Source organism: Loxodonta africana, chromosome 9 (genome assembly GCF_030014295.1).
Source record: "Loxodonta africana isolate mLoxAfr1 chromosome 9, mLoxAfr1.hap2, whole genome shotgun sequence".
In the NCBI taxonomy this organism is placed as follows: Eukaryota; Metazoa; Chordata; class Mammalia; order Proboscidea; family Elephantidae; genus Loxodonta; species Loxodonta africana.
In genome coordinates this window covers 101,768,417-101,795,486 of record NC_087350.1, presented here as the reverse complement: position 1 = coordinate 101,795,486, position 27,070 = coordinate 101,768,417, and the positions used below count along the sequence as shown (strand labels likewise).

Here is a 27,070-nt window from a genome sequence, read left to right as displayed (position 1 = left end):
AAAGGTTGGCGGTTTAAAACCAACAGAGGCTCCACAGGAGAAAGATGTGGCCATCTGCTTCTTTAAAAGTTTACAGCCTTGCAGTGGGTTTGGGTAGGCAAAGTTCAGAGAAATTAAGTGGCTGGAGAAGGGAGATACATGCCACCATATAGTCGAGTCCAGCCTTAAATGCTGACCCCTGATTCCCAGAGTCCAGTGCTTTTCCAGCTGTGCTACGCTGAATGCTAAGGACTTCTCCTGAAACTGAACTACTAAATAGATTATAAAAAGATGAAAGAGAACGCAATCCTTCCTCAAAAAAAAAACTACTACCCCACTTAGCTCTTCATGCTGTGTGCACAGCCAAGAACATGGCACAAAAAGGGCCTTCATAAGTGCCTGTTCAGGTTACAAAATAAAAATAAATTTGAAAGAGTCTTACCAAGAAACAGTCCCTGGGAAGTGCAAACAGTTAATGTGCTTGGCTGCTAATCAAAAGGTTGGAGGTTCAAGTCCACCCAGAGGCACCTAGGAAGAGAGGCCTGGCACTCTACTTCCAGAAAATCAGCTATTGAAACCCTGTGGTGCATAGTTCTGCTCTCACACATGAGTTGCCATGAGTTGGAGCAGACCTGTTTTTTTTTTTTTTTTTTTAGCTTAAAACAACAATCCTTTATTTTGCTCACAAATCTGCAATCTGGTCAGGAATTGGCAGGGACTGCTGATTTTTTTTAATATTTTTTTATTGTTTTTGGTGAATGTTTACACAGTAATTTGGTTCCTATTTGACAATTTCTATACAAATTGTTCAGTGACACTAGTCACATTTTTCACAATATGTTGACTTTCTCTTTAATTGCAGTCTGGTTGTTCTGTTTCCAGTACTCTAGTTTCCCTGCTCCCTTATCTTCTCTCATCTTTGCTTTGAAGTAATTTTTGACCTTTTGGTCTCATATAGATTTTTTTTTTTTTAATGAAGCACCGTACTCACAGGTAATATCCTCTATTTTGTATGCCACTCTGTTATTTCACTAAAAGGTTGACCTCAGTGGATAATTTTGATTCAAACATATCTCAAGACAATAGTCTTAGGGAGTTCTCTAGTCTCAAATGGTCCAGTAAGTCTGGACTTAAGATTTTGAGTTCTGCTCTGCATTTTTCTCCCATTCTATCAGCGTCCATCTATTGTGGCCCTGACCAGAACAGTCAATAGTGGTAGCACTATCTAGTTCTTCTGGTCTCAAGATAGATGAGGCCATGGTTCATGCAGGCTATTAGCTCTGTAGCCTTGTTTCTTCTCAGAGTCTTTGGTTTCTTTCTTTCTCTTTTGCTCACCTCCCTAGGATGCAGAACCTGAACTTTGTGAACTATATTATGCCAGTTGACTGAACTGGGACAGGTCATCTCTAATCCGCTAGAGGTCAGCTGGGGCAGCTCGACTAGAGCCAGAGGATCCGCTTCCAAGATGGCACACTCACATGGCTGGCAAATTCCTCTCCATGTGAGACTATACAAGAGGCAGATTAGCTTCCATACAACATGTAGCCTGGATTCCGAGAGCAAGCATCCCAAGACAGGAAATGGCAGCTGCTAGTTTTTGAAGGCCTGGCCCAGAAATTGGTGCAATGCCACTTCCACTGTATTTCCGCTTGTCAAATAGTCACACCGCTGTTTCACGGGGAGGGAACATAGGCCCTCTCTCTCAAAGGAAGGAGTGTCAAAGAATTTGGGAGGTATTTTAAAACTTCAACAGGCAGGATCTAGACTCTACTCCTTAATGGGAGGAGTTATAGTGTCACCTTTAATGGGTATGGGTGCAGAGGGTAAAAAGATGCAACCTTTTCACCATCAGGGGAAGAGAAAGGGAGAGCAGTTTTCCAGTTCAATATTTCTTTACTGTTTTTAACTTATTTATTTGCTTCAGCCTTATGTTAGCTTTAACTTATCAAAAGATAAATCTGGAAATACTACTTTTTTTGTTTGAGGTAGTAGTTATTGATTTTTTCCTTTATCTGAAGGTTTAGACAGGCAGCTGTTGGACTGGAGCACATAGGGACATATGTCACCTCACTGACCCCTGTGGTTAATATGTTAATCTGACTGGTTAGTTAGTTGTCCCCTTCTCCTCTCACCACTTCAACTACCTCCTTCCCAGGGCTCAATAGAAGACTTCAGAGAATTCAGTTTTAAAAATGACATCAGATTTAGAGTTCTGACTGATGTTGTGTAAACAGGGGTTGGCAAACTCCTGTAGGTCAAATCCTTCTCACCACCTGTTTTTGTACAAGCTCACAAGCTAAGAATGGTGTTATGGATTGAATTGTGTCCCCCAAAATATGTGTATTAGTTTGGCTAGGGCATGGTTCCCAGTACGGTGTGACTGTCCACCATTTTATCATCTGATGTGATTTTCCTACGTGTTGTAAATCCTATCTCTGTTAGTGAGGTGGGATCGGAGGCAGTTATGTTAAGGGAATAGGACTTAATAGATTAGGTTTCATTTTAAACCAATCTCTTTTGAGATATAAAAGAGAGACCTGAACAGAGGGACATGGAGACCTCATACCACCAAGAAAGCAGCGCCAGGAGCACAGCACGTCCTTTGGACCCTGGGTTCCTGCTCTGAGAAGCTCCTAGTCCAGGGGAAGATTGATGACAAGGACTTTCTCCCAGAGCTGACAGACAGACAGAGTACCACCCGCCTCCAACCTCCTGCCTGAATTTGGACTTCTAGTCTACTAAACTGTTAGTGAATAAATTTGTTAAAGCTGTCGACTTGTATTTCTGTTACTGCAATACTAGATAACTAAGACAAATGGTTTTTACATTTTTCCATGGTTGATGGTTGGAGTAGACTTGATGGTAGCTAACAAAGGCAAGAAACAAGACTGCAACTTTACATAGCATAAAAATTAAATACCAGCAAAAGGGATGTTGTGCACGCCTTTCACATTTAGACCAACCAGAACAAGACTGTAATTCCATCAAGTGTAATTTATTTAAGTAACAATTCAATTGCATGTTGTAGGTAAACCACTTGTGGCAATATGTAAACACAGAATTCTGAAAATATCTTGCAACTTAAAAATTTATCTAATAACACAGAGGATTCAGTAATGCTAAGGAATGAAAAATAAAACGTGTTGACTTTCAAGTTGAGATGATTTATTTGCACTTAAAAATACAATTTCTAAGATGACATCTGTTTTTGAACATGTATTAACATTAAAAATAGGCTACAGTAACTGCTGTCTTCATTTTGAGAATTTAGATCTCATATCAGTATTAGTTCACAAATTAGAAATGATAACACAAAGTCAGCAAAAAAGAATACTCATTGGAAACACAGTTTTTACATTAAAAATATCTGGGGTTCACAGTTTTCTTCTTTCTTCTAATCTTTTGTTGATAAAATGCTTTGATAGCTACAATCTAGTTCACTTTCTGGTACCAGATCAAATTCCCACTTGATCAGCAGATGGATGTTAGTAACACATTTGTCTCACATAGTATTTACATGTTTTCAATTTCTAAAATGTTTTGCTCTGTAAAACTGTGACCGCTGGGAATGGGAAAGATAATGAGTAAAGTTCAAATGTAACGAGAAGAGAAAGACTGAGATAAAATGCTGACAATTTTTACTAATAAAACAGTGAATTATAAAGTACATACAGGGATGACGTGACGACTGAACAGGTAACTTCACGTTGGCTTATGAAATGCCTATGGCCTCCAAATTTATTTTTGTTTAATCCAAATAAAAGTGAAAAAATACAGGACATTAAAGAATTTTCAAAATCCCTTACATGTCAGGTTAAACATTTGGGGTTCCTTGGTGACCATATCACAAAACAGGCTTATTTGTTTGTTTTAAGGCAAAGCAAAATTTTCCAAATGAAGCACCTAAAAAATAAATTTGCTTTGGAAATAACTTTCAGTAATAAAACAATACTTCCCACTGAATTAAATATATATTTTGTTTTTACATATGGTTTAGCAACTTGCATGATAAATATTTTAAAGCATTAGTGTATAAATGAATCTGCTGGTACTCATGCAGGTGTCTGTATGCCAGCCGTCGGCGAAAAGAAAAAAACAATAAAAAATAAACTACTTCATTATAAATTCTTCTCGAAGGTAATATGAGAACTGCATCATATTGTTGAGATCTAAGTAATTCTGCTGGACAGCACGTATCAGTGAAATACATGTGTTCTCCTTCAGCAGGTCTTAGTTAAACAGAACCTAACAGTACTGTTTTCTGAAGCCGTTAAATCTAACCAATAGCCCAAGATTTAAAATGTTTACCATAATCTCTCTTTTCATGTGTTTTCTTAAAGAAAACAAACAATCGCTGCATATAAATTGTCTTCTGTGAAGATAAAATCACTTCAGGAAAAAGTGAAAATTGTTTAAACACACTTACTACATCCCACCCCCAACTGTCTCGTGGGCATTTGGCTCCATTAAAGCTAAGAATGAATGAAAATATCTGCATGATTTCCAAAGCAGAGAATGCCATACCTTCGAACTGAATAAGACCTTCTAGCATTTCAGAATAATGTAATTCCTTTTAACATTAAATGGTAAGTAATTTTTTTTTTAATAGCCTTTAACATCCTCATTATATTCAGTTTCTCTGGCTGTCAGTTCAATTATGCTAAGACCATCTTTCTTCTTTTTTCTTTTCCCCAAATGGTGCCCAACAGACTACCAATAATTAAAACCTATTTACTAGAAAATATTAAGTAGCAGTAAACAAAAGCTCCCACTGGGATATGTCATCATCTCTTAAATTCATCATTTAAATTATGTGTTTCTAAGAACTATTAGATTAACATACAAAGTGTATTATATATTAATATTCAACAAGTTTTACTTAATGAAGCTTGCCATTAAAGTACCTTGAGTTTCCCTATTAAATATCCAATCTGTATATATCTGTAAGCATTTTTGTTGTTGTTAAATACAGTGTGGCAGCTACTTTGATTCTTCCATGCAAAGTGGTATTACAGTATTACTGTGCTGAAGGCATGTCATAGGCACATTGCAAATACACTGCAAACAGGACTTATTCTGAGGCTAGATCCACGTATCCCTTTTCTGGACCCTTCAGGGCAAGAACCTGCTCAGCCAACTCAATCCACTAAATAATGCTCACATAATTTCTTCCTATAGTTATGAAATTATAAACAGACTGGAATGGACTGTAACCGTCTCATCTTAAAAGTCTAACCATCAAGGTCAGATAGCAACTACTAAATACAAAAGATATTTCCCTCCTAATAAACTCTGATGTATCCTTTTCATTAAATTTCAAGTTTAACATTCTAAAGTAACTAAATCTAACAGCAAATATATAAAAGACAAAATTACCCAACAATGGGAAACAGGAATAGGGCTCCACAACAAGCAACCTAATAGTTAAAGAAATAGAAAAATATGTAAATAACCGGGGCAAGGGACAGGGAACAATCTGGAATAGATCCTGCACTCTCCCTGAAAGAAGAGTATAAAACATGGTGTATTTAATATTTGTAAGCCATTTCGTATCTATCCATCTATCCATATATAGAGGTACCTGACCTAGAAATGTTTTAAGAGATTAAAAAATATGTCTTAATTATACATATGCATATCACTTAAGTATAGTACACATTGAAAAATATTAATAGAGACTGCAAAAGGCATAAAATATATAACTTTAAATAAACCATTTTTCAAGTTATCATCTAAGTGGCTAACTTGTGTCTACACACCTTTAAATAGTAACATTGGGCTGGCTGAGAGATTCAACATTTAAATGATAAATCATTCAGAAGAATGTTCTTAGAAAATCTAACATCTCAAAGATGAGAGCTACTTTCTCTACAACTCAAACAGTTTGTGCCAACCTTGGCTTAAATTTTTCAGCATGATACATCTGAAAAAGCAAGGAATGTCTATAAAATTACATTAAAATAGCAATCTTACAAATAAGGTACCCTAGTCTAGTATATAAGGAGTTCTGAGGCGGAGAGAATAAGGTTTGAAGGTGCCAATGACCTTGATGATCTGCAAAAGCATGAATGAGCATGATGACATGAAAATTTAAGGGCACTTAAACAGAAAAAGCAAACTTCTAAGATACATATTTGATACACAACCGACAATACAACTGTGGTGATCAGGTGATCACAGCAGACAGCAAGTAAAAGGCAGGACTCCAGGAAGCATGATACTGGGAGGCCCTGAAATAGAACTGAATGAATGAATGCCCCCGTCAACACTCAGCATCATTCCGATATGTACCACTAGCCACATTTCAAGTGCACAACAGCCACATGTAACAAGTGGCTACCATACTGGACAGCACAGGACTAGAAGAGAAACAAGACTGTTTAAAGGCTGGGGAGGACAAGATAATTCCCTAAGACCCCTTCCAGGCCCAATAAATGATCACTGGAGTCTTGATTCAGCTCAATTTTAACAAACTATATCTGAATTTGTGACTTATAAATATGGAGAATACAACTAGGAAGAAAACAGAAACAGAAAAAAAAATCAATGAAGAATTAATCAGAGTAATTTCAAAATTTTTTTCCAGTTGGTCAAAAAGAAGTTTTTAAAGTTCAAGGAAAGAAAAACCTCTAAATATTATTTGCAAGATCAACAGATTCACTTTAAAAGAATGGATGCGAACAGGAATCAAAATGAGTATTAATAGAAGGTACCGCTAGTGCATATGACAGTATAACTACCTCTAAAAGCAGTCTGGAAACCCTGGTGGCATAGTGGTTAAGTGCTATGGTTGCTGACCAAAAGGCTGGCAGTTCAAATCCACCAGGCACTCCTTGGAAACCCTGGTGGCATAGTGGTTAAGTGCTATGGTTGCTAACCAAAAGGCTGGCAGTTCAAATCCACCAGGCACTCCTTGGAAACCCTCGTGGCATAGTGGTTAAGTGCTATGGTTGCTAACCAAAAGGCTGGCAGTTCAAATCCACCAGATGCTCCTTGGAAACCCTGTAGGGCAGTTCTACTCTGAAAGAGGAAACATTCATCTTTTTATTTGAAAGGGGGAAATTTCTTCTTTACATGTACCACACTGATTTGAAGCCCCGATCAAAGAATCACGGAATGGCCTCAAAGTTGAATAAGTCGAAGCTTCCAGGCCAGGAAGGAATGGGTCACATAGCCCTGCTAAACTCACCCTCCTTAGCAATAGAGCTGGATACACTGTTTACACTGTTGGATTGCTCCAATGATTGAAAATCTTCCTTGACACTGATAAATCTGGAATTCACCTCCCTACAACTTCTACACACTTGATCCTCTCTGCCCTCTGTGGAGGCCAAGAATAAGTGAACTTCCTTTTCTGTATGACTTGGGATCTTCTTGTATCTAGGAGAAGCATAGAAAACATTAAAATGTATGTCCATATATGAGAAGGCAGGCGGGGACAGGAAAGCTGGTAATGGGGAACCCAAAGTAAAGAAAGAGTGTTAACATGTCGTGGGGTTGGCAACCAATGTCACAAAACAGTATGTGTATTAATTGTTTACTCAGAAGCTGATTGGCTCTGTAAACCTTCATCTAAAGTACAATAAAATATATGTCCATATAAGGGCTAATGTAGTCGATCTCCCATAAAGTGGTTAATTTTCTCTTTTGTCTGAATCTAAAGTATAAGTTATGTAATTCATATTAACAGCACATATTGATACCTACTAACATAAATTCTGAAGGGGTGGTTCTGTCTCATATTAATTATCTTGTGTTGGAAATGCATCCACAGTCAGGAATCAGTACGTTAAAGTAAAAAGACCATGTACCCACCGGATACAGGCAATTATAGCAAGAAATAGCAAGGAGCAAATTCAGTAACTAAGCTATTGTCAGGGACAAACACATGAATAAATTTAAAAGTGTCTGAATTTCCACACATCTTTCATTTTATAGCAGAGATCCCAGACTCAGCCAATACTTTTGTGTTGATACTGTAACCAGTACATAAAAACCACAATTATTAAAATAACTCAAACTCATATAGCCTTTCACAGCCTACAGAGAGCTGTCATATACATCAGCTAATTGAGCCCTCATAAGCACCAAGTACTACGTTGCTATCCCTATTGTACAGATGAGGAAACTGAGCCCTAGAAAGGCTGAGTGACTTGATCCATGTTAACAGAACTGTTAACCAACAAAGATGGGCCTCTGACTCCCAGTCTGGTGTTCTTTCTGTTAAACTGCAAAGGCTTCCATAATAAGTCATTCTTCTTACCACAGAAAGAAGATAAAACCTTGATTCATTGATTCCTGAATTGTGTTTCCATACTCTGGATCAATCTGGTCCTTAGCCACAGCACATACATATTGGAGGAGCAGTGGGGAAGGTGATGATTGCAAAATAAAACACATTCTAAGTGGGAATGGTTTGTGATTAAACCTTTTACGTTGTTTGTTATAAACAAACACCTAATAACAGACTCACAGTTATGAAACTAGAAGACCTAGAGCATCATCTGGTCTGTTTCCATTCCTCAGATGAGAGGAGGTGACTACCTAAAGGTCACACAGAGCTAGGACCCACTCTGGCCGCAGAGCCAGGACCCCATAGAGCAGAGCTCTCTTCCACACCGTCCCCCTTGATTGTGTTTACCAACTGAAGAACTAAGAGCTGTCCAGGTATTTACAAGGAATTGGCAAAGTCCTAGAGAGATTACAAAATTACCAACTTCATGAGTGTAAAACTTAGTGATACTTGAGGTATCATTGAAAGCAGCAGGAACTTCACTTTGCTTCCTAGGCAAAAAATAACATATATATTGTAGGACTCTTACTGCTAAGGTTAAGGATAAGTTCTCAAAATACAACCTTTTCTTCCTCCATTTAGATATACCTTTTTTTTTTTTTTTAATTTTGTTATTATAATAGATCTAAATACATTCAAAAAGAGGATAGTCTCTTAAAGATGTTACCATCTTTTAACCAGCATGAAGAAAAAATTAAAAATTAAAAAATAACTTACTATTGCATCATCTTTTCTAGATATAGTTCTCTTCAACCTACTATGTAGGGGCAACGTTATCCTGTCCCTATGCATCACCTGTGCCTGTCTTCCAGAAGTCTTCAGAAGGTCATTGTCAAGCTATTTTGAATTTAGGTGATTTTTATTTCCCTTCTTGAATTTAAAACCTAGGCAACAAAACACATCTGAAGGTTAACTGACCAACAAATCTAAATATGGCTCAACTTGTAAGCCATTTGCTACTTAAACAATATTAATTTCCACATTAAAAAAATAAATAATCTAATGAGATCTTATTGTACCCGTGAGTCTTTTAAAAGACTTCTTCACTCCCCAATCAAATCTAATGTGAAATTTTTTTGGAGAGGCAAAATATAAGAATTTTCTAGATAGTATTGAACATCATTTCATAGGAAAGAACAAACATTTATGTAGACCGACAGTAAACCAAACAGATGATAGAAAATATTGACAATAAAATTAAGTTTTTTGTGTCTCATTTACCAGATCACTTTTATACTTTAATACAAGGTCTAATCTATAGCAGATGCCAGTGCTAACTGAGGGAAAACTCCATCCTTCAAGTTCTGATCAACTGGAGGGAGGTTTTTTCCAGAGGTGAAGAGCTGCCTGAATTCTGAAGTGTAGTCGAGACTCCATGGAGTAATCTTTGTAGTTGTTTCTGGAAACAATAAATTTTATAACAATATAAATTTTAGCAACAATTACAATAGCTTTGTATATCAGGATACTACCACCTTCCCCTTCTTTCTAACCTCCAGTCCTTATTTGCTTTCAATCTTTAACATATGTAACAATGGATCTTATTAAAATGCAGATTATTGCTCTGTGGAGGTGGGAAGGAGGTGGGCGCAATATTCTTCATTTTATTTTGGACCTGTTTGTGGTCCAAAGATCATACTTTGAGTAGCAAGGTTTAACTTAATTACCAAGCCAGTCACAAAAAGAATAAGAAGTTTATGTGAGCTGTTCCTAAAACAAATTTTGTGAGCTCTTCCTAAATAGTTTGACTTCCTTTTGTGAATTGGAAAAATTAGAGGCAGCCTCATGTAAATATGATAAGCATCATCAGTCACTCCAAAATAAGAAAAGAAAAGCCATGAAACAACAAATGCAACAAAGAAAGCAGGATTACTTAGTAGCAAAATTACTTAGTGGAGAATTACTCCAATTCTCAAACACAAATAGCAATGGTTTGACCAATACATACTGTGTGATAGGGTCAGAGAGGGCACAGAAACTCACAGATAATTTTCAAACCTTGCTTAGAACATTCACGTTGGCCTCCCTTTGCTAGAATTATAAGAAGCAGTAAAATAGGAATGGCTTCAACTTTGGGCTTTCACATATTGCTTTGGCCCACAGGTGGGTCATAACTTACTCTTATGCAGTGGCACTCATTCCTACAGCTCTTCATTTTATACAGGTCTAAGGGCAGGGCTACCTGGAAATCCTGGTGGTGTAGTGGTGAAGAGTTCGGCTGCTAACCAAAAGGTCGGCAGTTCAAATCCACCAGGTGCTCCCTGGAAACCCTACGGGGCAGTTCTACTCTGTCCTATAGGGTCCCTGTGAGTCGGAATCAACTTGATGGCAGTGGGTTTGGCTTAAGGGCTACTTACTGGTTACCTTGGTAAGAGTTATTAAATGTATTATTCATAAACTAAAATCAACATCCTACTAGAGTTTTCCAAAGGATGTAATTGGGCATTTTCGTAATGTCTGGCCACCAATTTTGGCAACTTTGCAAAGTTCCTGTTGAGAAACTACAATTGATAGTCTTAAAATTATTGGGAAGTATGTTTATGCTTGTATCATCAGTACTATCTTGAGTTAGTGGGGGTTTCTGATTGCTGCTAGTCTTTCTTTTTAGTAGTGAATTAACAGTCTTTATTTTTATACACTTAGTTTATTGTGTATTGTGCAGGTAACATTAAATATGTCCAAATAAGAAAGATGTAGAACAATAGCATTTACAGACCATAATTTCCCAGGAGCTAGATTTGAACACATCACAGTTGAATTATCAGTCATCCTTACTCTCACTAAGTTAAAAGTGATTTACCCTTATATAGCCCATATCAATTAAAAAAAAAAAAAAATGTCTTTTTGGCTTCACCACAGCCCTGAAGTTTCTGCCCCACTAATCTGTTCTCTTCACATCCTGGAAGAGGTGCCTAAAGTTGCTGGCTCCACTTTCTCACCTCCCTTCTCAAGGTCACCAATGATGGCCATGCTATCAAACCCAGCAGCCACATCTCTGATCCTACCTTGCTTGACATCTCAGCAGCAATCTGAACAACTCTCTTCTTTTTGAAATTTATGCTTACCTTTCTAACTCACTGACCACTTCGTAATTTTTTCTGCAGCTTCATCTTTGTTTAATCTCTTAAGTAATAGCATGTCCCACTCTCTGTGCTGGACCTCTTTCTCTAGCTATGTAATTTTGCCAAGATGACCTCGTCAAGGATGATGGCCTTTACTCTGTCCTATAGGGCCGCTATGAGTCAGAATCGACTCGACAGCACTGGGTTTGGTTTTGGGTTTTTTTTTTTTTGAGTGAGCCATGATCACAAGTCTAAGAGTCATAGTCGAGCAAAAATGATAAAGTACTTTAGAGAGAAGACAGAGTCAGAGAAAGATGCAATGGGATTCATCAAATCAGTGGCTCTTTAAGGAAATGACAGGTATGGGTAATATAGATCAGGGATTGGGCAACTATTACCTGCAGGCTTAATTTGGATAAGCCCATTTGTTTATACCTCGTCCCCTATGGCTGGTTTCTGTACAATGGAAGAATTGCAACAGATACCTTATACCATAAAGCCTTTTATAGATTTACCCCTGATATTGAAGAGAATAGGTTAGAAATCTCTCAAAAAGAATTTTCACAATCATTCAATCTATAAATAGAGGGTGATGCACTAAGAGGGCTGGAAATAGCACAATCACAGCAAAAGCCATGAACATAAACCTAAGTTAGTAAAGGTAACATTATTACTAATTTTACATTAATTTACTAATTCGTAAGTATACAATGTTACTGCTGCTGTTATAATGATAATGACAGTCATATCTACAGAAGCCAGGTACAAACTTTGCGATTCCACAGTAATCAAGGAAAAGCTGCCCTCATTGCTTACCTTGCAGTTTCTAGGACCTTTATGGCCTTGTCCATTTCTCCTTGGCTTTTATACAAAAATGCCAACTCAAACAGAGTGAATGGCACTAGGTAGTGATCATACTTCAGAAGCTTTTCGCTGGAAGAACAAATAAAATGCAATTAAGTTTTAACAAAACAAATGACATATCATCCCACCATTTTTTCCCATAACTAAGAAAATAGGTACAGCACTAAGCTTATTATCAGAGAAAATACAATATTCTAAGGAAAAACTGTCATTATACAGTTAAGGAGCCCTGGTGGTGCAGTGCTTAAGAGCTACGGCTGCTAACCAAAAGGTTGGCAGTTTGAATCCACCAGCCACTCCTTGGAAACCTATGGGGCAGTTATTCTCTGTCCTGTAGCGTCACTATGATTTGGAATCAACTCAACGGCAACAGGTTTGTTTTTTTTCAGTTTTTTATACAGTTAAGGAGCCTAATAAAATATGGCAATAAATTGTAGCTTTTAATATATTCTTTTATTTTATTTCTTAATCTAAATCTAGCACTGATGATTGATTATTTCCCCTTAGACAGACGAATGCACACAGACTGTTAAAGATGAAAGCTGGAAATGGCCAAGATCATCCTCCTGAACACATAACTCCATTTAGAAAAAAGAAAGCTGTATTATTTCTTACTGATGTTCAACTCCCTGTATAGTTTTGAATCTTATAATGCTTAAAAATGTTAGTGAAGATTCTGGTCAACAGTTCTGTTTCCCAGCAATATTATGAAGACTCTGGCTACAACACATACAGATGCACTAGAAAATATGAGTAACATCCTTTCAAATGCATAGCTTAGCTCAGAAGAACACGAGGAAAACTCTCTGGTGCCAAAACTGAAGCTAGGACACACTCTGACGGTGACTAAGTTGCTGCTAACACACCCCAAAGGAGGGGAATTTGACAATATCTAACTAAATCATAGATACTTTACCCTGGCAGGAACCTTCCAAGAGCTATACCACCTCCACAAACATAAATTATGCAGAACGTAATTCATCACAGCTTTAATTATGAGACCAAAAGACTGAAAACAAGCAAAAGATAAAAAAACAAGGTGAAGCAAATATGGCAAAATGCCAATGAGCAATCAATCTAGGTGCTTAAGACTGAGAGGCCAGTATTTGGAAAATCTGTAGATTTTACATGAAGTCCAGGTTTCAGGCTTTTCTTGAAAAATTACAAGGATTGTGGGCCTACGCTGTGCACAGCAGTAATCAGAGGTGAAGAGTGGCTGTACTCTTGACAGAGAACACATAATCTCCTTCATTCACAGGGCCCACCAATCCTTGTTCCTGCCATCACTCAGCCTGCCTCTCTCAGTAACATTACTTGTCTGGTCTTGTAGACTCTAGATGTAGAAAAGAAGGCCAGGCACAGAATCCTGATTCAATTCCATGTTTTGTAAAGCAGTAGGATATCATCATCAGTGCTACTGGGAAACAACAACAACAAAAACAACTCGATTGTGTTGGAGGTCCTAGCCAGAGCAATAAGGCAAGAAAAGGAAATAAAGGGCACCCAAATTGGTAAGTAAGAAGTAAAAATATCTCCTTTTACAGATAATATGATCTTATACACAGAAAACCCCAAAGAATCCACAAGAAAACTACTGGAGCTAATAGAAGATTTCAGCAAAGCATGAGGATACAAGATGTTGTTGTCAGGTGCTGTCGAGTCAGTTCCGACTCATAGCGCCCCTATGCACAACAGAACAAAACACTTCCCGGTCCTGCGCTATCCTTATAATCGTTGTTATGCTTGAGCTCATTGTTGCAGCCACTGTGTCAATCCACCTCATTGAGGGTCTTCCTCTTTTCCACCGACCCTGTACTTTGCCAAGCATGATGTCCTTCTCCAGGGACTGATCCTTCCTGACAAAATGTCCAAAGTATGTAAGACACAGTCTGGCCATCCTTGCTTCTAAGGAGCATTCTAGTTGTACTTCTTCCAAGACAGATTTGTTCATTCTTCTGGCAGTCCATGGTATATTCAGTATTCTTTGCCAAAACCACAATTCAAAGGCATCAATTCTTCAGTCTTCCTTATTCATTGTCCAGCTTTCACATGCATATGATGCAATTGAAAATACCATGCCTTGGGTCAGGCGCACCTTAGTCTTCAAGGTGACATCTTTGTTTGTGAAAATGTCAATTCTACTCAAAGCAATCTACAGATAAATGGAATCCTGATTCAAATTCCGGTGGCATTTTTTAACGAAATGGAGAAACAAATCACTAACTTTGTATGGAAATGGAAGAGGCCCCGGAGACATAAAGCATTACTGAAAAAGAAGAACAAAGTGGGAGGCCTCATAGTACCTGACTTTAAAACCTACTCGATGGCACTGGATTTTTATACTGCCACAGTAGTCAAAACAGCCTGGTACTGATACAAAAACAGACACATAGACCAGTGGAACCGAATTGAGAACCCAGAAGTAAATCCATCTACCTATGAGCAGCTGATATCTGACAAAGACCCAAAGTCCGTTAAGTGGGGAAAAAACAGTATCTTTACCAAATGGTGGTGGCATAACTGGATAAAAAAAAAAAAATTGCCATTTATAAAAAAATGAAACAGGAACCATACCTCACACCATACCCAAAAACTAACTCAAAATGGATCCAAGACCTAAATATAAAATCTAAAATGATAAAGATCATGGAAGAAAAAAATAGGGACAACACTAGGGCCCTTAATACATGCCATAAATAGTACATAAACCATAACTAATAATGAATAAACCCCAGAAGAGAAACTAGATAACTGGGAGCTCCTGAAAATCAAACACGTAGGCTCATCAAAAGACTTCACCTATAAACCAAAACCAAACCAAACCCAGTGCCGTCAAGTCAATTCCGACTCACAGCGACCCTACAGGACAGAGTAGAACTGCCCCATAGAGTTTCCAAGGAGCGCCTGGCAGATTCAAACTGCTGACCCTTTGGTTAGCAGCTGCAGCACTTAACCACTACGCCACCAGGGTTTCCCTTCATCTATAGACTGGGGAAAAAAAATTGGCTATAACATATCCAATAAGGGTCTAATTTCCAAAATCTATAAAATACTGCAATACCTCAACAACAAAAAAGACTAATGGTCCAATTAATAATTGACAAAGGATATGAACAGACATTTCACCAAAGAAGACATTCAGGCAGCTAACAGACACGAGTAAATGCTCACCATCGTGAGCCAGTGGAGAAATGTCAATTAAAACTACAATGAGATACCATCTCACCCCAAAAAGGCTGGCGCTAATCCAAAAAGCACAAAATAACAAACGTTGGAGAGGTTGTGGGGAGATTGGAACTCTTATGCACTGGTGGTGGGAATGTAAATTGGTACAACCACTTTGGAAAACCATATGGTGCTTCCTTAAAAAGATAGAAATAGAAATACCATATGATTCAGCAATCCCACTTCTAAGAATGTACCTGAGAAAAATAAGAGCTGTCACATGAATAGACATATGCACACCCATGTTCACTGCAGCACTATTCACAATAGCACAAAGGTGGGAACAACCTCAATACCCATCAACAGATGAATGGATAAACAAATTATGGTATATTCACACAATAGAATACTATGCAACAAAAAAGAACAATGATGAATCCGCAAAGCATCTCACAACATGGATGAATCTGGAGGGCATTATGCTGAGTGGAATAAGTCAGTCACAAAAAGACAAATACTGTATGAGACCATTATTACGAGAACTCAGGAAAAGGTGGTTATGAGGGTGGGGCAGGGAAGGAAGGGAAAATCACTAACTAGATAACTAGATAGTAGACAAAGATCAACTTTGGTGAGGGGAAGGACAATGCACAATACAGGATAAGTCAGCACAACTGGACCAAAGCAAAAGCAAAGAAGTTTCCTAGACACATCTAAACACTTTGAGGAACAGAGTAGCTGGGGCTAGGGCCTGGGGACCATAGTTTTGGGGGACATCTAGGTCAACTGGCATAACATAGTTTATAAAGAAAATGTTCTACATCCCACTTTGATGAGTGCTGTCTGGGGTCTTAAAAGCTTGCAAGCAGCCAAAGATATATCAGTTTGTTCCGTCCCATTCAGAGCTAAGGAGAATGAAGAAAACCAAATACACAAGGAAAATACTAGTCCATAGGACTAAGGAACCACATGAACCAGAGACTCCACCAACCTGAGACCAGAAGAACCAGAAGGTGCCCGACTACCACCGACGACTGCCCTGACAGGGAAAACAAAAGATTCCTGGACAGAGCAGAAGAAAAATGTAGAACAGAACTCAAATTCGCGTAAAAAGACCAGACTTAAATGGTCTAACACAGACTGGAGCAACTCCCTAACTATGGCCCCCGGACACACTGTTCACCAGAACCGAAACCATTTCCGAAGCCCACTCTTCAGACAAAGATTAGACAGGAGTGTAAAACAAAAATAATACATGTGAGGAATGTGCTTCTTAGTTCAACCAGACATATGAAACCAAATGGGCAGTTCCTGTCCAAAAGCAGGATGAGAAGGCAGGAAGAGACAGGAACAGGACCAATGGACACATGGAACCCAGGGTGGAAAGACCAAGTGTGCCGTCACATTGTGGGGATTGCCACTAATGTCACAAAACAATATGTGTATAAATTTTTGAATGAGAAGTTAACTTGAGCTGTAAACTTTCACCTAAAGCACAATCACAAAAAAAAAAAAAAAAAGCCAACTCACACCTGAAGAAATGCCCTCTGCCAAGAGAGAAGCAGTTACAGCACTCATCACATCCCTTTCTTCCCCGCTAGATTAAAATCACAACAATGGCAAAGTCTGTTTACCAGCACTGAATCCCCAGAGCCCAACACAATGTAGGGTGCACAGCAGGTGCTCAATGTTTGCAGAATAAGTGAACAGACAAATGCATGAATTTAAAAAGTCTCGCCGTGAGTTTAGCTTTGTGTGTCATCTCTAAACACCAAGTGGAAGTGTAGAAAGGCACGTTCCAGTTAAGGCTGTAATTTTGTTCACAAAGAACAAAGGGAACACGGCTGTGATCTTTCTGGTGACACCAAGTAAACGGTCAGCAGCAGGAGATAAAAGCATCCTGCATCACTTTCTCATGGCAACTCTCCAGAAACCACAATCTGACTCCAGTTGGTTTTACCTTTGAATAACATGATTGAAACACAATTCGGCTTGCAAGGGCCGCTGTAAGTTCTTCAGGCAGCATCCCTTCAGTAACTTCACCAGGCACTCATCATCCGTAAAGTAATCATTCGAGTCTTAAAAGAAGCAAAAAATACACAAAAAGAAAAATACACTTAAAAATCCTAATGAGGAAGAATTAATAGCTCGTTGTTTTTTTTTTTTTTTGGTGTCACTGGGATCATTTAAAAATAAGGAGAGTATTTTTAGCATTTGTTATTTAATTTAAAAAAAAGTTGAATTCGCTGTATTAGCACACTGTGCTATGTACAGGCAGTCCTCAGGTTACAAATGTCCAACTTACATATGACCTGCGGATATGAACCAACCCGAGGTACAAAGAATGATTTGTAGTAACAAATGGGCACTACTGTGCATCAAAACATTATCACTATTATTACTGTATTATGTTAAAAATGTTTTAGTGTATCTGGAAATGTTTCTTTAATTTTTTTATGCATAGAAAGGTACACTATGTACTAAGACAAACGCCTGACTAACTGACATTAGATTCGAACCTATCTAACTGTTCTGACTTACGTACAAATTTGCCTTAAAGACAGATTTAGGAACGGAACTCGTTTGTAATCTGGGGACTACCTGTACTTAAAAAAAAAAACAAAATTTAAGTGGTGATTCTGTCCTTTAGGGTTGCTATGAGTCGGAATTGACTCAATGGCACTGGGTAAGTGGTGATATTCTGCATTAGGTGATCTTAGATACAACAACAGGAAATCTGAACTCTAAATAAGGGCTTTGTCAGTTCTGTGAAAGGTAAAGCCATGAGGAGCAAGGCGCTGCCTCCTCCTGTAGCTCTGGTTTATAACTCTGTTGGCTTCAATGCAGGAGAGGATAACACTCCCATATGGGGAAGCAGATGGCCTTATACCCATTAAAAATTCAGGAAGTAAAATGCCCTCTCCAGATCATTATGTTTACAACTTATTATCAATTCTCCCAGATTATGTTCTTTTGGGGAGAAATTATATAATAAAATTAGACAAAACGGCTCTGAAGTACATGAAAAGCACCTAAAATGCACCCCCCGCCCCCAGACCTCTAACTGCTTAAGGGAAATATAAAGGATTGACCTCCACCACCTTTTTTCTTTTGAAAATGACTCTTCACCTTCTACAGCCCAAAGCAAACATGCATTAAGCAAAAGAAGCAATGCTATCTAGGGCATCTATCTACTACTCTTGGATCCTGTTTTTCTACAAGTTACATTCCACCAAGAAGTCATTCCAAGACTAATAATTTATACATTTCAGGCAGTGACAACACAGATGGGTGAGACAGTAAAATGAACTAATGAGGACATAGGACCCTTCACACTGAAATTCTCCTGCTTTTAACACAAACCTCAGAAATCATCCTTAACACGTGCTGATTTTTTAGTTAGTAAACTGTCTGTGGGAGCTTAATGACACTGCTTAGCTACCTAGGAGGGGGTAACTTTACTTCTGGGTACTAAAAACAGATAATATTCACTTCTAACTTCCAAGTCCTACTAGGTCATTACCAAGGAATTCACAAATATCAGTATCACATTACCTTTTCTTTCTATGAACTATTATTTACGTGCACACACACATATCTATATTTCTAATCATGGATGCTCATTGAAATATACATTCAAGAAACGGTATCTTTCAGAGCCTAGAACCAAGCCCTTAGGGCCCATATTGGACATTACCTTTTATTATCATTTTTGTGCATGCTATTAAGCTCAGTGCAGCATTTGGTTGACAGTTCGTGTTACCACGACATCCTGGTGCTCAGTGAATGATGATCTTGCCAAGGAACAAACATAACACTCTGGAAAGTCATAATACCAGTAAAGCCACACTTAATTTTTGTTTAGAACATGAGTAGGAATATGGCAAATGGGTTCAAAAATACCACATTCCTCCAAAAACCACAGAAAGCAAAGCCATTATCACTTCCTCAGACTACAGAGCACTATCTGTCCAATGACTGTTCCCTTAAAATATGCTTTATTATGATTCTCAACCGCTTGTGGGTGCTCGCACATGAACATCTCAACAGTTCCCATTGTGCATTTAAAGAAAATTACATTTATTTCCCTGTGTCTGCAAAAACCCAATAGCCTAGGAGACATGGAAACAGCCAGGACAGACTGAAACCAGAGCAGGTGTACCTTTTCTTTGTGCTGCTCTAAAACTCAGTGACTGTCCTCATCCCTTCATCTTCTTTTTTCTAACAGCTTTATTGAGATATAATTCACAGACGACACAGTTCACCCATTTAAAGTGTACAATTCAATGGTTTTTAGTATAACCACTAATCTGCTTTCTGTCTCTGTGGATTTGCCTATTCTGCATGTTTCATATCAATGGTATCAGACAACATGTGGTCTTTTGTGACTGCCGTCTTTCACTTAACGTAGCATTTTCAAGGTTCATCCATGTTGCAGCGTGTATCATTCCTCCTTTCATTTTGCTGCAGTCACCCTGCTGCCTTCAGCTCAAGCTCTCCTGATGCACATGAATTAACATGGTAGATGAGCACAGGGAAGACACAGGAGAATGTCAGGGGAACAGAAACAAGGATTCCTAGGCTCTTACTTTTCATACTTACTTTCTTTTTGCAAAGCTGCCTCAGCCTTTTCAACCGTTACCAACAAATTTTCAGAAAGGTCTTTTCTTTTGCTCACGACTGGAAAACCATTCCAGACGTACATCATTTCCTAATGAGGAAGAATGAAAAACCATTTGCAATTATGTGAGGTTGTTCCACACCCTTTACAAAGCTATGTGTGTGTTTTGCCTTGGTTGCTAGGAATCTCGAGATAACAGTTCGGGATCATTTTCCTTAGCTTTCTCCATCAGAAGTTTAGGGAGGTAATTTCCCCATTTATGATATGTCTTTTGCCTTTTATATTGTGAAGTAATTCAGCGTGTACATTTTTACTGAAAATTGAATGTATTCGTTCATTTAACAAATATTTATTATGAATCCACTGGTACTTAATCCTCTGGGGAAAATGACAGAATACAGATATAGAGTGAACATGATATTTTAAACTGATATTATGAACAATTCCATGCAATATAAATTTCTGCTGTTATTTTTAAGGAAACATTTTAAAATGCTGCCAGTTGTTTACATAAAATGTTTCTAAGAATGTCACTGGAAATGAACATTAGAGCTATTTTACTAGGCTCAGGTCCTTTTACACTATTAAAAACATGTGACAGACCAGTAACGCAATCCAATATGCAGAAAACACACTCATTTAAGGGCCATATGGCTGAAAGCCAGCCCCTGAAAATGTATACTGATGATTTCTCTCTCACTGCAGATTACATTTAATGGACCCAGCAGATGAGGATTTTTTTTGGACCGAAAGCAAATGTGCTTTTGCTTGAAAATATTTTTCTAATTTCCTGGTAGTCCATTCAGGTCTTGAAGGGTATGGAAAAAGCCAGGTCATTAGTATCTTCTTGGAAACAAGTGAATTTAAAAGTGACAAAGATATTGCCTGAAAAGCCTCTTATGGGAGAGCACTGGAACTGAGAAAGACACATTCAGGTAGAGTGGCAGCAAGGCCAGCTTTACTTCACAGCACTGAAAACTGAGATCACAGCGCTCTACCCTTAATTTACCGTGTGCAGTGTCTTATCATTAATAGAGTAAGAGCTCAACGCAATTACTGATAGACTTTTTTTTATCAGAAGGAGGCAAGCGCGTGTCTGAGATTTTATGAAAAATAGGCTTCCGGTAAGACTCCTTCTTGTCAGTTGCCATCAAGTGGATTCCAACTCATGGCGACCACAAATTCAGGTCCATTCCCTAAACATTCTATATCCATAACCCTGGAGAAACAAGTGCAGTAAGTTAACCTTTCTTAAGGTCTTTAATAATCAGAGCAGTAAACAATTATGTAGACTAGATTTTGAGTACTAGGGCTGAGAAAGAATTACAAAGCTCTAGGGAACTTTCTGAGAGACAGAAAAAAGTTCCCAGTGCAAATCACTCGATAACAATGAATCGGAAAACCATCAAGGGGGACTGAAGATGTCTGCTTCACTGAAGGGTTTTCCTGGGCTGTCTGACACCTACGCAAAACTAAAACCCCAAAGAGTCAGAGTGATTTGATATACTCAGTCCTTCTTAAGAAATATGCATTAAGCGAAGTTAAGTCAAAGTAGTACTTTTCACAGAGGCATAACCAAAACGGCATAACGATCACAAATGAAGGCTCTAGGACTGCGCTGTCCAATACAGCAGCCACCAGCTACTTGTGGCCCTTCAGCCTTTGAGGTGCAGCTAGTCCAAACTGAGATGTTTGGTAAGTTTAAAATACACACCAGATTTCAAAGGGTTGGTGTGGTGTAACAAAAGGTCAAAGGGCTCATTAATATTTTACATGTTGAAATGACAAAATCTTGCATATACTGGGTTAAATAAAATATAATCTTCAAATTAATTTCATGTTTCTTTTTTTTGTTTTTTGATGCCCCTAGAAAATACAAAATTATGTATGTAGCTTGCGTTATAATTCTATTGGACAATGCTGCTGCTGTTCTACTACTTAAGTTTAAAATGTGACCTCAATGAAGTCAACTTAACCTCTCTCTGTCTGAATTTCCTTAGCTGTAAGATGGGGCCAAGAAGAGTAACCACCCTCATAGAGTTACGGTAAGAATTAAACGATCTATTTTTTAAATAGCCTTTATCATAATGCCTGGAACATACCAATCTAAAAAAAAAAAAAAAAGCCATTATTTAATTGTTAATAAACTAATGATTTATTTATATATGTTCACCTTACAAAAACACTTAAGATGGTTTTTAATTGAGCCAAACGTCACAACAAAAGTTAGATGTGCTCCTTGCTGCTAAGAGTTGACAATTTATTTCTACTACTCAAATAGGAAGTAAAATAAAGTAGATACCAGAGCAGGTAAGACGAGCCTCACAGGTGCAGGCAACACGGGAGAGTACCGTCGGGCCTTCCTCACAGCAAACTTCTCAGTAGGAATAGATTTACCAGCAATTCTCTGCTTCAAGCTTTCCACCTGTCTGTGAGGATTCCCGGCCACCACCCCCAGTGAAAGATGAGGTCATTAGAACACACACATTTACACCAGTGGTCTTCACAGAGTGCTCCCCAGACCAGCAAGTCCATCATCCCCTGAACCTGTTAGAAATGCACATTTTCAGGCTCCACCCAGTTCTACTGAATAAGAAACTCCAGGCGTGGAGGCTCACAATCTAGATTTTACCCAGCCCTCAGTGGTCAAGCGCTCTGCTGTTAACGAAAAGGTCGGCAGTTCAGATCACCCAGCTTCTCCTTGGAAACCCTATGGGCAGATCTACTCTGTCCTATTGGGTTGCTCCGAGTCAGAATCGACTAGACAGCAACGTGTAAGTTTGAGAACTGCTGATTTTACAACTACTTCTTTCTAGTCAATTTACTAACGTCTTAAGCTATCAAACTCAGTCCAGGCAATCTATGTATTAAATTGACAATTTCTGTAAGTAAGCAGGAAAGATTCCAAAGTATTTTTCACGCTATTATCTATGTTGTAGACACTCCAGAAGAGGAAGAGGGTATACCGGTACATTTCCTATCGTCTCTGCAAGTATGACACAAATCAGTAAAATAATGGGGCTCAAAAATAGTCCATCAATTAACTCATAATCTGAAAAAATGTTTCCCAAGTACATTTCCTCTCAGACTTCTCAGGAATTCCAATACTGAAATTCACAAACCCATAAAAATGAGAGTAGAATGGAGGGACTATGTATTCCTGGATGTACTTTCTTATACATAACTTTGCACATGAATAAGATAGACTGCTGGGGCAGAATTCAAGGAAATATCAAATTATACCACTGAAGGAAAGAGTAAGACGGAATTGAGAAAAAAATGCTCTAATATTATGGCAAGCTTGTGTCAGGTTATTTCTAGACACAACTTGGGGATATGGATTTTAAACTAGGATACCCCATCGGGTGGTGTTCACTAACATCAGTGGAAGAGGCAGTGGACATGTAGGTGCAGGGAGGTAGAGGGATGATAAACATGCGTTGGACATGGAAATTTGTGGTTTAACATCAGTTTGTATGATCATTCTGGGGACCATACAAAGGAGCCATGGTGGCACAATGGTTAAGTGCTCTGCTGCAAACTAAAAGGTTAGTGGTTTGAACCCACCCAGGGACTCCAAGGAAGAAAGGCCTGGTAATGTGCTTCTGCAAAAATTACAGCCAAGAAGACTCTATGGAGCAGTTCTACTCTGTCCTATAGGATCCCTGTAAGTCAGAACCAACTCGATGGCACCCAACGACAACACAGCAGGTGCTCAACAAAAAGGTTACAGACTTACACTTACTTGGGAAGGTTATGGATGGATGGATAAATAGTTGAATACTGGTCTAAATAAAGCTAAACAGATTATTCACAGCAGAGCCTCCAAAATCTTTGACATACTAATGAGAACCCAGAATATGTTACACGGTGTTTCTCAAATTTATCTGATCACAGATTATCTGTTATTCACAGCAACAATTAACATTTTTTGATAACATTACCAATTTAGGAAACTATGTTCAAAACCCAGTAGCAAAAACCCAGTCACAAAGCCCTACTCCCAATACATAAATAAAAGAACACGTTCTCAATCACATCAGCATGTCTGTAAAATCCTCCTAAAAGGATGACATGTTGACTTTTAGCTAAATCTACTGTTTTAAAGTTTCCTGTATGAATGATTCAGTGCATTAAAGAAATATGAAGGTGAAGCGTGGGAAAACACTAGGGGAAAAAGGAAGGAGATGTATCTGTGTACTCATTCTTGTCAACGTCTTTGTTACAATGTCTTGCTTACCTGAATAAAGTTACCACATTCTCTTTAGTTGATACTACATCCTCCTCTGGAAGCATACTCAAAATTGCAGCTTTCAGGAATACGTATGTTGCCTTGAGGAAAAGAAGAAAAGCATCTAATTATAGACTATCCCTAGGTACATGACATTTCTACTTTGCAAATCAAGATTGACCTACAAATCTTCCAGATATAATATTTAGTAGGCATCAAAGAAATCAAAGGACATGAAAAGTTTTATATTGCCTGTTCCAAATGAAAATAACACTTTTCACTTAATTTAGACCATTTTCCTATTATACAACTACAGTCTTCATAGCTAAGAAAGTGGACAGAATGAACAAGAGATCATAAGTTCATGCCTCCCAACTTCTCCCAAATGCATCAGAATTCCGAGTATCATAAAAAGTCTGATCATCAAGACATCAGAGAGTCTACAAAAAATCATCAATACTATTGATACTTAATAACTTTAAACAGAATTGCAGCTCATCTTTAGATGATAAATCTCTTTGTTGGAAAGGACTCTTAGGATGGTTTTTAAAGATGTAGCACTGAGTAGAGTTGGGCACTCCATAAGCAGTAGACATATAATGTCTATTTGCCCCTGTGATGTATCTCTAAGTTGAGAAAATAGTGTTGATGTCATAGTATTGAACGAACTGTCCTAAATGAAAATCATTCTGGCCACTTTTTGACAAATAAATGACATTAATGAAAGCACTGCAATTTACCTTGGACCATTTACTCTCTTTGCAAAGCAGATCTGAATAGTAATACGCCTGCATCCAGTTTTGTTGGAATACATAAATCCACATCAACTCCCAGTAACAGAGATGGTGAAACTGTTTCCACTCTTCTTGAACTGAAATGCATTTTCGGAATGTTTCTTGTGCCTATAAGTCAATTGCATAAAGCTGATCATCCCAATACTAGACAAGGGGATAATAACCCAATGGAAAAATCCATAGAATGCTTTGTACTAAGAGAACAAAATTATCATTTGCGAGACCATTCAATACGACACACTGCTTTCCTTACATGCAATGATACAGTTAAGTTCTGCCCTTTTATTCAACTTTGTGATGGGCTCTTGGCACTTTATAATATGGGAGAGGCCCTTCCCAAGTGAAATATAAAACACAGAAGTCCTTCAGGAAAAGATTGACAGATTTCTGTTCATAAGAAGTTAAATCTTCCATAGAGTAAAACACTTTCTAAACAAAATCCAAGACAATGGACAGACTGGGAGGAAATATCCAATACGTACTTAAATGATAAAGGATTAACCCCTTATCATACAACTATTTTATAAAAGCCTTAAGAAAAAGACAACTTAATGGGATTTTAGCAAAGATGAACACACAAATCATACGAAAAGATACATGGATGAAAAATGTACATACGAAGAAATTTATAAAAAGGGAAATAAAAATTAAATTAAAAAATTTGATATCCTTTTTAGCCACCAGGTTGACAAGAATTAAAAAAAAAGACGAATAATACCCAGAGGTGGCAAACAGAATTGGAAACAAATATTCTCATCCCCTACAGGAGCATAAATTAGAACAACCTTAAATTAGGAGGGCTATTTTGTTGGATTTATCAAAATGCACACATCTTTTGACCCAGAAATTCTACTTATTGGAATCTGTCTTACGTAAACAAACCTGTGCACAGAAATATACACACGATAACAACGCTTACAACAACTGTACTGTCTGTAGTAGCCAAATGGCTATAAACAGTAGACTTCTTTAATAAGTACAGTACACCCATCCCATGGAATGACACCTAGCCATCAAAAAAAGAATGAGAGAGATATAGATGTACTGACCTGGGAAGATATCCAAGATGTAAGTAGGAAGAAAAAAACAACAGAATAATACTATATTTGATCCCATTTGTATGGAAGGCAATTGTTTGTGAGTATATTTATATGAAATGCTTCCTACTCTTCTACCACTAACCACAATGTTCCCTTCTGCCTTCAGGGACTCAGTGAATAATGTCCTCTGATGAGGAGCCCAGCGTAGTGCAGCAGAGGTGCTTCTTACATAGGGGCTAGATTCCAAAGTCGGCATGTGATGTAGAAATCCATGAGCCAAATGCTCCGGAAAATCCTTTTGAATATTTATACATTATTTCATATAATCTACCTTGAACTGCCTCATGTATTTTATCTGAAAACAGAGACTATATTTAGTAATTTACACAATAGAAAGAATATACAAAATTAAATTCTAGCTCTTTAGATTTTCTTTATTCTTTATTTTTTTGTCTAGCCCTTACAGCTGAATTTACTTGAATGTTGAATGAGTATGTGATACAACTCTACGATACAGACAACTCCCCAGGGAAGCCCTCAAAATATATTACCTCTTCAACATTCCCTTTCAGCAGCTCTATTCGGGCATGATAAAACAGCATGAGTGAGCCCTGGGAGGAAAGGAAGAAAAGACATCGCTCAACAATCAGCGTTGGCTGGTTAATTCTGGCTGAAACATACACGTGAAATACTAGGCATACATTCGGAAACTGCTGGAGGAAGGGTGCAAGGAGACTCTCTGCTTCCACAATATTCACTTCTCCTGTACCTAGAAATTCAACAGGAAGAGCCTCAGTCTTCATGAAACATGGTGGATATTTATAACTAACTTGCCGAATTTCATTAACACATAGCAAGACCTAATCATGGAAAAGGCAAAAACTGATACTGTGTCATTTTTATACTTGGGACCTAAAATATGACAAGCCTCATTTATGACTTTAGTTTAAGAGAACTTTAGGGCAGACTGACTAAATTCTTAAGAATGCGGGTGGTTATCTTAGACTCCTTGTTGGAATTC

At 38.0% G+C, this 27,070-nt stretch overlaps 1 protein-coding gene across 14 annotated transcripts in view; it reads right to left on the bottom strand.

The window, feature by feature from the left end:
- Positions 1-3,122: 3,122 nt before the first annotated feature.
- The window catches only part of TTC39B (tetratricopeptide repeat domain 39B), a 140,174-nt gene continuing 116,226 nt past the window's right edge, over positions 3,123-27,070 (bottom strand). For 12 of the 14 annotated variants that reach the window (XM_023545253.2, XM_010587936.3, XM_023545257.2 and 9 more), the window contains 9 exons: positions 26,751-26,818; positions 26,601-26,660; positions 24,956-25,117; positions 24,225-24,316; positions 22,287-22,413; positions 19,966-20,074; positions 17,324-17,441; positions 12,151-12,267; positions 3,123-9,671 (listed from right to left, as the gene is read on the bottom strand). In XM_023545253.2, the coding sequence (XP_023401021.2) occupies positions 9,581-9,671; positions 12,151-12,267; positions 17,324-17,441; positions 19,966-20,074; positions 22,287-22,413; positions 24,225-24,316; positions 24,956-25,117; positions 26,601-26,660; positions 26,751-26,818 (944 nt within the window). In that variant the 3' untranslated portion in view covers positions 3,123-9,580. Of the gene's footprint in view, positions 9,672-12,150; positions 12,268-17,323; positions 17,442-19,060; positions 19,183-19,965; positions 20,075-22,286; positions 22,414-24,224; positions 24,317-24,955; positions 25,118-26,600; positions 26,661-26,750; positions 26,819-27,070 lie in introns of those variants that run through there. The other 2 variants (XR_010322859.1, XM_023545258.2) reach the window with 2 other exon arrangements.